General features: G+C 45.7%; 1 protein-coding gene across 1 annotated transcript; it reads left to right on the top strand.

The window, feature by feature from the left end:
- The first annotated feature begins 241 nt into the window (after positions 1–241).
- Positions 242–12,844, top strand: LOC128822403 (serine/threonine-protein kinase PAK 3-like). Its single transcript, XM_054004103.1, has 6 exons — positions 242–277; positions 616–725; positions 1,152–1,187; positions 2,658–2,826; positions 3,157–3,291; positions 12,803–12,844. Exons 1-6 carry the CDS (start codon positions 242–244, stop codon positions 12,842–12,844), a joined length of 528 nt encoding a protein of 175 aa, XP_053860078.1.
- The last annotated feature ends 984 nt before the right edge of the window (positions 12,845–13,828 follow it).

The following is a 13,828-nucleotide window of genomic DNA, read 5'->3' as shown; positions in this document are numbered from 1 at the left end:
CTCAGGAACTGCACTTGGAGGGAGGTGGAGGAGGCGTCCGAAAGCCCGAAGCCCTGCTTATGACCTGCCGTGCATCCATAGGGTACCACATAAAGGGTTATTCATTCTTAAAGCCACTAAAGAATTACAAATGACAATAATTCCACGGTGTAAACCATGTTCAAGATTGTTCTTCAGAGTTGCGAAACCCAAACTGAAGAAGTTAGGATGTGCTAGGATTGTAACTTTACTCTGAGTCGCCATGGAGTTCTTTTTTGGACAGCATGTTCCCCGTCATGTAGGTGTGTGTTTCCTTTGGCACCCAGTCAAGAATGGCAGCCATCTCCAAAAGGCTGGTGAAAGCCCCTAGAAATGCTAACGTATTTCCAGTGGTTTCAATTTACCTTCACAGGAGCAAAATTACTTTTGGCTTGCAAAAGATGTGTGAATGATAATAGTAGTGATAAACAAAGCCTGTTTGAGAAGTCTGCAGGTGCAGAGAGTGCTGTTAGCGCTTTGTGGTTGATGGTTTAGTGTCCATTTCTACCGAGGTGACAAGGCATCCAGGCCCGTGAGTGCATGGAGTAAGAGGCTGTCGTAATGTCCACTCCTGATGGCTTTTCAATGTCATTGTAGGTGGCCGTAAAGCAAGTTAATCTCCAGCACCAGGGCTGCGAGGATGTGTTGAAGGAAATCTTGGTCATGAAGGAATATAAGAACCCCAATATTGTCACCTACCTAGAAAGGTAAATATTCTGGCAGAAAATGGATCTTTCAATTAACATCAATCTAGTCCTGCACAAGGCATGGGAGGAGATTGCATTTTGTCCCCATGAATGCTTCATGGCAGAAATAGCTTGGAGATCGATCTCAGAAACCTGGCTCTCTTACTAAGCCATCAGCATGTTTCCCAGGCTCTTGCCTGATTAGAAAACCTTTCTCTTTCTCTCTGACTGAGCTGAGAATACCCACAGCCTGCTTTTCCACGGATGTGCCTTCCTCATTCAGATGGCACAGATGGCAAGCACTGGATAGCCTGGGTGGAGTGTGTCTTCATTTGATTCCGTCTTCATTTACCAGTGACCTGGAAACAAAACTCAGCTGCAGTCTTTCCTTCATCCGGCAATTCTGCTGCTCACATTCAGCTCCACGCTGTTGCTTTCATCTTGCAGCTACCTTGTCAATGAGGATGTCCTGGTGGTGTTGGAGTATATGGATGGAGGCTCCTTAGCTGATGTGGTCAGCATGAAAAGGATGGCTGTAGGACACATAGCAACAGTGTGTCGGGAGGTAAGGGGTCCTGCTTGTGCTTGGGATGGCTTGGACAGGCTCGTCCCTCAAAAGCGCTGCAAAGCGAGTGATTCCATGTTCAGAGCTTTCTTTCTGTGTTGCTCTCATGCTTTGGAGAAGAAAGAGCATTGGGAGTGAACTGCCTGCCAGTGTCCCTGCCCTTACTATAGTCTGTTCTTTACTCTTCTAGACCATTGTTGAACTCCCTGTCTCGATTTCATTTGTATTTTCTGTTCTGCACTTTGCCTCTCCAAGCCTTTGCCCAAACCCTTTCTGCATTGCCTTCTTTGCCTGTAAGTGCAAAGGTGCTGGTGTCCAAGTTTTAAACCAGCAGCAAAGCCAAAGAGAGACTCATCTGTCACAGTCCCAACTTCAAAGGATGGCACGGCACCCACCATGCTGCTTGCTACTGAAAACTGACAAATGAGCTCCTTTCAAGTCTGCTGTCGAGGAGGCCCTATAACCCTTGTCCTCCAGCCTCCCACCCGACAGTGATCCCCTTGGTACCCAAGGCAGGAACTTTTTCTTTTTTGGCAAACCATTGCTTGTCCTCCAGACAGGGAGAGCGCATCCACTGCAGCAGGGATCATTCTAATTGGCTTTGCAGGGGACAGTCTTGAGCAAGGACTGATGTTTCCCTCTCAAGCGCTAATAAGCCTTCCCTTGGAAAGATCCTGCTCTCCTCCTCGTGTTGCAGCAGCAAGCACTTCCTCTTGCCAGCGCTCACTGCTCCTTTGAGATCTGTGAATCTTCAGGAGCAGTCTCCTTTTGTGTGTGATGAAATCAGATCAGGCTAACTTTTGGCCTCCTGTTTCTTTTTCTCTCCCAGTGCCTGCAAGGCCTGGCTTTCCTTCATGCCAACCAGGTGATCCACAGAGACCTCAAAAGTGACAACATCCTTCTGGGCCAGGATGGCTCCGTCAAGCTGGGTGGGTGTTCTGGGTCAGGCGCAGCGCTCCGGGGAGGCGGTGTGGGGCTGCTTTTGAGCGGCTGCCGGGTGCCCAGCAGTGGCGCTGGTGAGAGGGCAGGGAGCACTCTGGGAGCCCAGGGCGCAGCTGTAAGGGGCTGAGTGGTCTAGAGAGCAAGAAGGTAGCAAGAGTAACTTTGGTTTGTGTGTGTGTTCCTTCCAAAGGGAGAGAGTTACAGTGTAAACGTTCCAGTGCCTGAGGAAAAGCCAGGGTGGGAATCCTGGGGTGGGGGGGTTGCTAAGTGGACAATTGCCCATGTCCTTGGCTGCAGCCCTGAGGAATGAGAGCCCAGCTGCTTTTCCAGCTCGATTCAGCACTGCATTCTGAGACGTAGAGTGAGGAAGCCTTTTCCTTGGTTCCCTACTTGAAGCAGTGTTTGTTTTTCTCCTCAGCCGATTTTGGCCTCTGTGCTCCGTTCAGCCCTGAGCAGAGTAAACGGAGGTCAATGGTCGGGACCACTTGCTGGATGGCACCCGAGGTGGTGAGAAGAGAGCCATACGGCCCCAAAGTGGACATCTGGTCCCTTGGCATCGTGGGAATAGAAATGGCCAAAGGAGAGGCTCCTTATATTCGGGAAACCAGTGAGAGGGTAAGGTGCAAATACGCTCAGAGAGCGGTGTCCTTCTCCTGTGTGTCCATTAGACAAAATCCCATGCCCACAGCTTAAAGTGCTTCCACCAAGGCCCACTTTTGAAAACGTCCTTGGGGCTCGCATCAGCTGTCAAGGCAAGACCTGTTGCAGCTTGGAAGAGCTGGGGCTGCACTGGAGCCTTTTTTCCTTTGGGAGGGAAGGCTCATCTCTAAGCATCTGCTAGGCAAGAAATTGCCACTGCAGCCTGGAGCTTAAAAGATGGGGTCTAGGTGAGCACTGAAGGATATGGAAGAATCACGTAGAGTCTCATGTTTCCTTTGGCTTCAGGCTAACTACCTGATAGGCAAGCAAGGCGTACCAGACCTGCACAAGCTCAGGCTGCCCTCTGGCTTGTGTGAATTTCTGGGCTGCTGCCTGCAGATGGATGTGGACAGGCGAGGCTCTGCCAAGGAACTTCTGCAGGTACAAGGCAAAGCGGCTGCCGCCCAAAGAGCTGTTCCCTGTCAGGGTTTGTTCCTCGGCCAAACTCCAGGGCTTCCGATGGCCCCCCCCACATAGCAATATCCACTCTGGGTGCTTTTCCAATGAAAACCAAGCAGGATCCAAGACTGGTTGAGATTAGAAGGGTCCGGTGAAGGTCATCTAGTCCAAAACCCCAGTCACTGGCAAAGACATCTTCAAGTGGATCAGGTTGCTCAGGGTCCCATCCAAGCTGACCTTGAATGTTGCCGGGCTTGGGGCTCCTCCCAACTCTCTGGGCAGCCTGTGCCAGTGTTTCAGCACTCTCCTCGTAAACGCTTTCTTCCTTAGAGCCAATCGAGTGTCTTGTAGCTTAAAACCATTCACCCTTGTCCTCTTACAATTGGCCCTACGAAAAGATTTGTCCCCATTCTTCTTAGAAGGCCCTACAAATATTGAAAGGTCTCCTTGGGGCTTGCTCTTCTCCAGGCTAAACAAGCACAACTCTCCCAGCCGTTCCTCAGAGGAGAGCTCCCAGCTTCTGGTCATTTCTGTGACCCTCTTTTGTTCTCAGGTGGTGTATTCATGTTTACCTGGTAGCAAAGGAACTGAAGTATTGCAATGCCAGGGACGGGGGCTTGAAGAACACAACAAAAGCAGTCTAGAACCAAGCGGTTCTAGATTGGTCCGTGGGAAGGCAGGGGCTGTGGGGGAGCTCACTGTGAGCATCCGAGGGCACTCAGCTTGTCCCTCCTGCCCCAGCCTTAGAGGTTTCTGCCAGCCAGACGGGGACAGCTGAGCAGGAGTTGTGCCAGCCCCATGTGCTGCCTGGCCCGCTCAAGTAGATGAGAATTGCTGCGGCTTTGCTGCCAGGTTTTGTGGCAGACAAGGAGCTGGTGACCAGGCCATTTCCTTGGCTGTTCCTGCTGAGAAGGAAGATGGCAGCCAGCACAGGAGCGGGGGGCATGCCAAGGCAGACACTGCTCTTCCTGCAAGCCAGAGCTCAGCCCATCTGTGCCCTGCTGCTTGTGTCCTTGCTCCTGGCTTGCTGCTGAAAACCTGCGTGTCCAGCGCTCCTGAGAACAACACGTGCGGTCAATAATTTCAGAGCCCTTGGGAGTCTCTTGAGGACTGCCCAATGCCCCACATCTCTTTTGGACACTCAAATAGCCCATGTCTGTAGAAAAGAGGAGCTGGAAAAAGTCTGTTGAGTTTCCTGAAAGGAACAAAACCTTTGGACAGCAAGCAGCAATCCCACAGTGCTGTCAGGACAAAAATGCCAGCAAGTGATGACACCTTGAGGAACGGACTAGTGCAGTTCTGGGCCATGTTTGCCTGTGCTAGCAGCATCCTGGACATGAAGGCTCATGTGCTGATGGTGCCCTCAGGCCGCCTATGTTTGTGTATTTCTGGGGGCTAGAGGAATCCAGCTTGACCCTGTTAGGAAGTCAGTTTGGAAAAGAATGGTTCCTTTTTCCTTTGTCTCTTTTAATTTGGTTTGTTCCTTTTCCCCTTTGGGCAGCATCCATTTCTCCAGTCAGCGGAGCCTCTCTTAAGCCTCTTCTGACAGCCTGATCGCTGTCATCCCTGCAGCCAAGTCATGCAGGAAGCAAAGGAGATGACAAGGACCACTTGAGCACTTGGAGAACTGAACCTGTGAGAACAGGTAGAAATCCTGAGGGGAGAGGGGCCAGGAAACAGGCAGCCATCAGAGCAGGAAAGGAAGGTGGCATCTCCTTTTCCTCTCACCTGCTGGTCCTGCTTTTGAATTTCTGCTTGGGACAGCATTGCTGGAGGGCACAAAGTCACTACTGACGTGCACTTTTCAGGTGGGGGGTGGTGTGAGGCATGAAGTGTCCACTGATTATTTGGGGAGCTTGGCTGGCACTTCATGTGGAAGTGTCTTCCTCCCCTCACCAGGAGACAGAAGGGCAGCGTCTGGAGGCACAGCAGCTGCTGGCACAAGGGGAAAATTTCCTGACAGAGGTACAGAAGGAGCAGGAGAACAGGCTGCTTGAGATGATGCAGTAAATTGCCATCATGCAGCCTGGGCAAGAAAAGATAAGAACCAGAGAGAGTCAAGAGGCACAGAGTGTGAAAAGAGAGTTTGTGTGTTGTTTTGGACTCCTCTGGGCTCCTTATGGGCACTGTTTCTCTGGACACTGTCTGTCTGGGTGGCATTGTCTCTTAGCTGGCCCTTGGCAAACAGTGCTGGAGAGATTTTTGTGTCTTCAGGGAGCGGTCTGGTGAGAGGCTACCAGAGCGCAGGTTTGAGGAAGGCAGGAATGGCGCTGCAGGCCCAAAGAGAAAGGGAAGGCCAGAGCTTCCCCTCAGAAGGAGGGAGGTGCCACGGGAAGCCCTGCAGAGCCAGGCTGGAGCTGTGGGAGAGGGCTGGCTGTCAGGCTGCTGAGGAGGTGCCTGAAGCTGCTGAGTACGTCCTGTGCATTCCTTGTCCAGTCGAGCAGTGTATTATAGTGTGTGTGCCTCAGCACGGGCTGTAACACACGTTCCTCCTCCTTTGGTGTTGGGAGAGACATTTTGGACTCCCTACAGAAGCCACTGTGGCACTTGGATGCAGGCAGGGAGCACTTGGGGCATTCCTTTTGCCTTTGAGGGCAGCTGGCAGTGGGTGGGCTTTGCCTGAGCTTCCCTCTACAGTAAAGACAAAAGCAGGGATTGTTTTGGGAGCAGCAGATGGCTGTGACCTAGCCAATGACTCAGAGAAGGTGTGTGTGCTAGTCTGGCCACACTGATCAGAACAGTTGGCTTCCTGGATTCCCTTTAGACTCCAGACTTGTCACCAGTCTTTGGAGACAAAATACTTCAGAGAAATTGATTGGCTGTAGGGCTGGTTTCATACTGCTGTTGTTTCTATGACTGTTTGTACTTCTATTATTCCTTCTCCAGATCACATGGGCCCCTGCCATCTAAATCCCAACTCTAAGGGCTTTTCAAATGAAAAGGAAGGAAACTTGCAGCGAAGCAATCGAGGAAGCAGAAGAGATGACCAGGACCACTTCAGGATTACTTCCTCCAAAGGCAGCTCGGAGCTGGACTCACAATAAAAGTCCTATACACCCTCAGGCCTTATTTTAAATGATGTTAATATCAGCACAGTGATGGCTTGGTTTGCTGTTTGGGTTTTTTTTTTACTTTAAAAATATACTAACATTCCCAAATGACCTTAAACTGCTAAGGGTGTTAAACTACTGAAAGAATCCATTAAATGGTACAAGAAAAAAAATTAGAAGTTCCCAGCAGCATACCTGTGCTCTTGCATGAACTTCTACAAGGATATTTGAGTCCTGCTCTTCAAGATATTGCTTTTCTTTCTGCCTGCAATGTTCCTGTGCTTTTAACTGTTCAGACATTTTCTCAAAAGCCTCCTCCTGCTTCTGCTGAAGGTTTTTTATAGTGTCAGTCTTGTGCTTGCAAATGTATTCTAGGTGAGATATCTGTGTGACAAGAATTTAAGAAGAAATTATTATTTACCTTTTCACTTTGAGTCAAGCACAGACTATTCCAGCATAAAATCTAAACTGTAATTTCTTCAAAATTTTCATTAAAACTAAGTAAAACCCTTGCACAGCAGATGAATTACTTGGTTCTCAAAACAAAACTGAAATATATTTTGAAACAAAATATTTTATTTGGTTTGGGTTCTGCCATCCTTTTACCACCTTGCAGATATTTGTCACCTTCTTTGTAGGAAACCTAAGCCAGACACTTCGAACATTTTTTTAAACAACTGTATTAAAATTTAGTATATTCGTAAATTAATAATCAAGTATATCCTTTAGAAATTTGTGATGATTGCAAGCAATAATTAAAAAACAGCGTTTAATTTTTTGTTTTATTTGCGGTTTTTGTTTGTCTTTGTTTGGTTTTTGTTTGTTTGTTTTTTCTTTTGTTTGTTTTGTTGAAAAGCCAAGACATTCCAGATTATTATTAAGTTTTGAAACAATTTCAGGGAATTCTAGCATAGAGAATGTTTTCCTTACAAGTAGCTCCTAAGTTTACGATGTGTTTTCAACAAGCATGAAGGGATTCACTCTTGTGGTTTAACACTGCACCTCCCATGCAAATTACATGGAGGAATGAACCAAGCCAACAATGATCTCCAAATGCACACACCTGCACTTTGTTACTAGAAAATATCAGCAAGACACTTCCAGATAGATCACGCTGAGCTGTAGGAAAAACGTTTGGTGCAACACAGTCTAAAATCCCAGAAAAGCTGCTAAGTACATGAGAAGATCCCTAGAGACCTCACAATCAGTCTCAGTAACAAGGCTTAATCAAAAAGCAAGAACAGTAAGACACAATCCCCACAAACACTGCCAACAATATCCATCTCCTTCCCTTCCCATGTCTTTCCTTCTCCCTTTCCTCTTTTACTTCAAAAGAGAAATAAACCAGAAAACAAAGTGGAACCCTGAAGAGTGGCTTAGCCACTCTTAGCTTAGTCTCAGGACCCAGCTGATCTATTTAGAAAGGGTTGTTTGTTTTTTTTTTTTTTTTTTCCTAAAAATACAAGGTTTTCTGGGAAGAAAGGCCACGTAAGCTCACTTGCATTAATATCACTCAGAAAAGTACAGCTCCTCCTTCACACAAATACTGACATGTTTTAGATGTCAGGTATTTCTATTGTGTTTCTGAATAAAAATGCCATAATCCGAAAGTTGCAATTAAACAGAAAACCCCAGACTGGCAATCTTTCAAATAGTGCATCTGAGTCGTAAACACATCATTTAAAGATGGTATTCCTGGAGAAAGTGTATTTTGCCTATGGATTATGGTAAAATAAAGACTTGCTTTATGACTGGAAATGACTACATTCTGTGAGTTTCTTCATCAGTAAGATGAATTTATTATCCTTGAATTAGGTGCCTGTGGCGGGTATCAGACAGTCCTTTCAGAATGTCCTGCACAGAAAGTGGAGCTGAGAGACTTGATGCACACTCCAGTCCCATCTAAATGCTCACAGCAACAGCATCAAACTGAGCAGTGGACCAGCCATAATTAATGGTGTTAATTTGTTAATGTCCAAATCCTCTTGGGGGGATGAATACCACTCCTTCTTCTCCTTTGTAACGAGACTGCAGTGTGCACAAATGTCCCTGAGCTCAGCAGAGGCAGCTGATGCCTGGGGACACTCAGCCTCCCGTTAGCCTGGTGGAAGTTCAAGATCAGGGCTTCAACATTCTCACGCAAGAGTGCACAAAGCCCTGTCCAAGGTAACTCTTCCAGGGCGACGTCTGAATGTTTGGCAGGCACATGGGCGTTTGCCACGCTCTGGTATAAGTTTAGGAGGATGGACAGCACCCTCTGGAACACAAAGAAAAATTAATTGCTGTAGCTGGGCAATGCTAAAATCAAAAGAGATGCATCATATGTGCAGTAGCGGTGCTGCATGCAGCTGAAAACAAGCCCTCAAAGTTCATTCTCACAGCTTTACAAAATTCCTCAGTTCATTTCTAATGATTGCAGCCATAACATTGCATAATCTTACAGCAGAGTAAGAAAAGAGATTTCACAAAATGTATCTAATTAGACACAGTATGTCTATAAAGTATGTGGATAAATCCCAGTGCTGTCGGGGCCACAGCCGTGACCTGGCACAGATAAAAATTTCCGTGCTCTTAGTGGATGCAATTCATTCTCCCTTGTTAATACTGTGAGGTGCATTCCAACTGTGCCCCCACACAACTGCACAGCACACAGAAAACGGTCCAGTTGGCTGGGCAGCACAACACACTCTGAATTTGTTTAAAAATTGGTTTTGCATGGATTATATACGATTAAATAGCTGGCCAAAACAGGCCTACAGCTCCATCAGTCAAACTCCACAAGCCATGCCTCATTGCTTTACAGTGATTTTAATCAGTGGCAGAATAAATGGATTCAGGTTATAAATAAATTTCAGCTACAACAGCATGCAGTAGAAATTCAATTCTTCCTAATTTTAGAACATACAAGTGACATAGAAACTTTGATTAAGCTAATAGAAAGCTGTTTCTCAAATGCCATGAGGACAAAGTATGTAAACCACCGTATCAGTACAGTCAGAGATCAAGATAAGATTCTCAGACTAGAGTGGAAAGAACATATTCAGGGAGCATAAAAGTGGTATACAAGATGAAAAAACACTGTATAGGTCAGGAAAGCAGGAAGTGAACATGAAGGGAAGAGAACACACTGACATTTTCACACAATTTTGGCACGGGTATAGCAAAGACCAACAGCAATATATTATATGTTATCTATACTTAGTTCCTGCTACAGTCTTCTGCTTTTTCATTTTGGGAAGCAAAGTCAAAGCTGTCTCAATGGAGTAAACAGGATCACATACAGGCACTCCTGCTTCCCAAACAAATACAAACAGCTTTGGGAAAAATACAAACCCATTGAAGGCAATAAATACCTGATTTCATAAGGGAACCACTAAAAATGGGGGAGGTGGATGGTGGGCACTGCTGCCCTTGGAGTCGTGAGGGGAACCCTGCCCACACTCCATCCCCACAGATAAGAAACACTCCCCTGGGGAGCACTCTGGGGTATGGAGAGGACGTAGACAATATGGGACTTGTGTAATTGCACCAGTTGGCCGAATTATGTTCTTTTCAAATTGGTGTCACATCTCTTCTAGGAATTAATTGGGCCTGCGTGGCTTTAGACCATAGCTAATTAGATTGCTTATAGTAAAACTGAACACACAATGTTGCTTTGGAAGACCCCAGTTCTTGGGCTTCTTGTGGTGCATGTGGTAAAATCTTTGTCCACTCATCCCAGGTGCCCACAGGGTTGGGCCTCTTACCTGTATAGGGATAATCTTTGGATGCCAAAGGGATTCCCAGCAGGCATGGGGATAAAGGCTCTTCCACGCTGCCCATGGCCATGCAGAAACTGTCCTGTTGTAAAGACTTCACAAGAGTGACCCATATATTTTGCTTGGGCTGTCGGATGATCCAGGCAGTGCTGGTGCTGACAATGATCCAGGGCAGCCTCACAATCATGCTGGAGAGCATCTTGATGTTTGTCCGGGTACTGGGCTGTAACCTAAAAATTGTTACAATAAATAAGGCACCTTATTTATTGTAACAATTACATGAATCCCTCTCTCTCCCCTTTTCTATGTGCATGCCTCTATTCCACTTTCCCCTGTTCCCCCTTCCTCCACTCCGCTTTCCCCATTTTATTTGTTTAAAAAAACAAAGAAGGGGTCAGGGGAAAACATATGGAAGGCTAAAACTGAGTGAAACTAGGAGAAAAGGGAAAAGGAGATCAGGCATTGGTATGAATGTAAGTAAAGAAATTAGTAAAAATATCATCTTTGATATTTTAGAATTAGTAGACGGGCAACAATATATCCAACCCATGAGGGAACAGGGAATGGAGAAACCAGGGGTCAAAGAGCCAGAAGTCCATGGGGGAATCTGTCTTTTACTCCCAGGAGGACTACTCTATGCTAGCTAGTCACTGCCATGGCCAGGGCAGAAGACTTGGGAATTGACTGAGAGAGGACACTCTCTCAGTGTCCAAGGAAGCACCCTGTGCTGCCTACAGGCTGACACTTGTATCTCTGACTTGCTGCGTAGGCCACAGGCTTACCCTGGGCTCTCGTCTTCAGTTGCTTTGATTTTTCATAAACAGGCCGGAGCTTTTTAAAAGATCCTAGCCTCATTTTGCCTGTTTTTAACATTTATGTTTACGCTTTGGTTTAATCCCTTCATAAATGGGGACAAACATAGAAAAAGTCCCATAAAACAATCCAAAACTGGCCTGGCCAGGGCGGAGCCGATGAGGCGACCGGCGGGTGGCCGGGGAGGGGGAAAGGGGCCTGGCTCGCGGCAGGACCGCCCGGCCCGGCCTGGCCGAGACGGGGGCCAGGGCCCTCCACCTCCTCACCCATCGCAAGAGACAGTTCCCGGGTTTTTTTGTCTTTAACATGCGTGTTTCACAGAGCCGTGTCCAGCTTCTCAGTGGTTCAACAGACTGTCACTTACAAAAAAGCTTTGCATCACTTCCCTGAATTTCCTCCCATTCCCAACCAGGACGCCCGTCCAAGTCCACTGCCTTCCCAGTCCCATATTCAGAAAACATTTGTTAACTGATTGTTATGAATAATTGATGTAGTTATTGACTTCCACTATTATTGGCTTTAGTAAATTCTTCTGATATAGTACAGTTAAAAATGGGACCACACTCCCGGTACTAAAAGTGATTTCAGCATTTATTATAATAAAAAGGCCTAAAGCAAGGGGGCCCGCAGGCCGAGCAGGAGCGTTCCCGTTGAGGATGCCGCGGCGCTGGCACTGGGTCTTCTTGAACAGCCATGTCCTCAATGTTCCAGGTGGAGCGGCACGAATTCAGTGGGTCAGATGCCCCTTTTTATCCTGTTTTTTGTCCCTTTGGATTTGTTTCTTTTTGGATCCTTCATTTGCATGAAAGTTTAAGGGGCTTCATTGGCCCATTACAGTTCTGTCCAGGCTGGCTGGTTTCACTTGGGGGGTGGTGCACTTTACTTAGGTGTGTGAAAAATGCATATTATGTGATTGTCTTTTCACAAATATCAAAATGAATACTATACGTGTTATGTTGGAAAGTTATGTTAATTAACTTATTAATTTTGTATTAATTTTTTTAGTGCTGTATTAATCCTTTTAAGTAGTGTGGTAAATATAGTTTTAGGCTCTAAGATAATATTAAAATAGAAACGATGCGATGTAAGATACTTTTTTTAACTAGCTCAAGGAATGGATAAGATCATCATGAAATTCTTTGCACAGAAATAACAGCAACAAGACACCAACATTTCAAAAGAAGAATTATTGCCTCCTTATCAGGAAGAACCAGACTTCTTCCAGACTTCTTGGAGCCAAAACACTGATTTACAAGATGAGGGGGGAAGTTGACAATAACCAGAAAATACCCTTTGTTTGGAAAGAATTTGTGAATCATGTATGAGATAGATGAATATGCAACAGGCATATTGGGTTTGAAGGGTTAATCCTTTGTTAGCGAGGTATGCTTTTGTGGCTTAGTGCCCAAGAGCATACGGATGTCTGTTATTCTTTGCTTTTTATTGTCTTTTGTTGTCCTAACTTTGATTCTCCAAATTCTTATTGTCCTGTTTTTATTACTATTCTTTACTATTAAACTTCTAAAATTTTAACACAAGTGATTGGCGTTTTTCACAGGTGTAATACAGTATGTTGAGTACCGAGTTTCTTATAAATACCCTTTTAACCCCTTTTACCATAACCAAACTAACAGCACCTGCTTAACAATTATCAACTATTTTACAACCCTTTCTAACCTATTGTTAACAATTCCCCCCTCTAACTATTTGATCAGGCTTCTAGCCTGCATCAACCTTTTAAAGTTCCACTTCTACTTTTCTCAGTTGCTTGTGGAAAATGAGATGTTCAAGCATATCTCTGGCATTCTGATCACTCTGTTCTTTTATTACGGTTACTTTTTCACCATTTTTCCCTTCCACGTTACCTTGCAGCATGATGCTGCTTTGGACAATGCTGGTTACTATCTGGACTAGACATGGAATTACACATGGTAGAAATATTACACTTGCTAGTGCACACACCACAAAGAAGACCAATTTCTTCCACAATTTGCCATTCCAGGTGAACGAGTTGTCCCACTAATCAGATTCTCCAAACAAGTGTTCCAACACAGGTTAGTTTTCTAATATTTTGAGTAACATTTTTAATTACATGACTGTGGTCATCGATCTCTAGGCAGCATTCTGAAGTATTAAATTTTCCACAGATCCCTCCTTCCTCTGCGAGGAGGTAGTCTACTGCCAATCGAATCTGGTAAATTACTGATCGCGTTTGCTGTTGCTGCTGTTTAAGAGATCCATGGTCAGAGTTTGATTTGACATTATTTCAAGCACTGCTTGTAAATGGATTCGACTGAGCACTCACACTGGGCTGTTCCACTCGCTGATCACCACATGTCGCTGTCGAGGTGGTCGCGACACAAAGCAGAGACCACACGCAGTCTCAGATGGCAACTCTTTATTATCGACAGTGGCTGACCTTTTATATACTTTCTAATTGTTTATACTTCTTCTGCCCCAACTATTGGCATCAATAAATCAACATAACACCACTGGTGAAAAGTAACAGTGACTTCAGCTAACTTTCTAAAACTACGTTGTCCAGCTACGAAGTTCTCTCCTTATCTTTCTTCAATTCCTCTCTTCTCTCGGTCTCCTTGGTAACAGCCTTGGAGAGAGCTCCTTATCAGCTTCTTGCTTCTCAGCTTCTCCTCGCTCCTTTAGCTGACAGGCCCGCCGTTAGCCCCTTCCGCAGTAATTCATCCATGAGGGGCAGAAAACAAGTAGAACAGAATAGGATTAAAAAGTCTGGTGATTAATTAGACTTGGTTTAAGTCTGACACACCTTGAGATGACACCAAAATTAATCATCCTAGAGTGCAGCCTACAGCCCACTACCCGCATTTCTGCATTCAGGAAACATAGTTTCTTCCTTTTACACTGTCTTTATTGAAAAGC

Source organism: Vidua macroura, chromosome Z (genome assembly GCF_024509145.1).
Source record: "Vidua macroura isolate BioBank_ID:100142 chromosome Z, ASM2450914v1, whole genome shotgun sequence".
NCBI lineage: Eukaryota > Metazoa > Chordata > Aves > Passeriformes > Viduidae > Vidua > Vidua macroura.
This window is presented reverse-complemented; position numbering and strand designations above follow the sequence as displayed.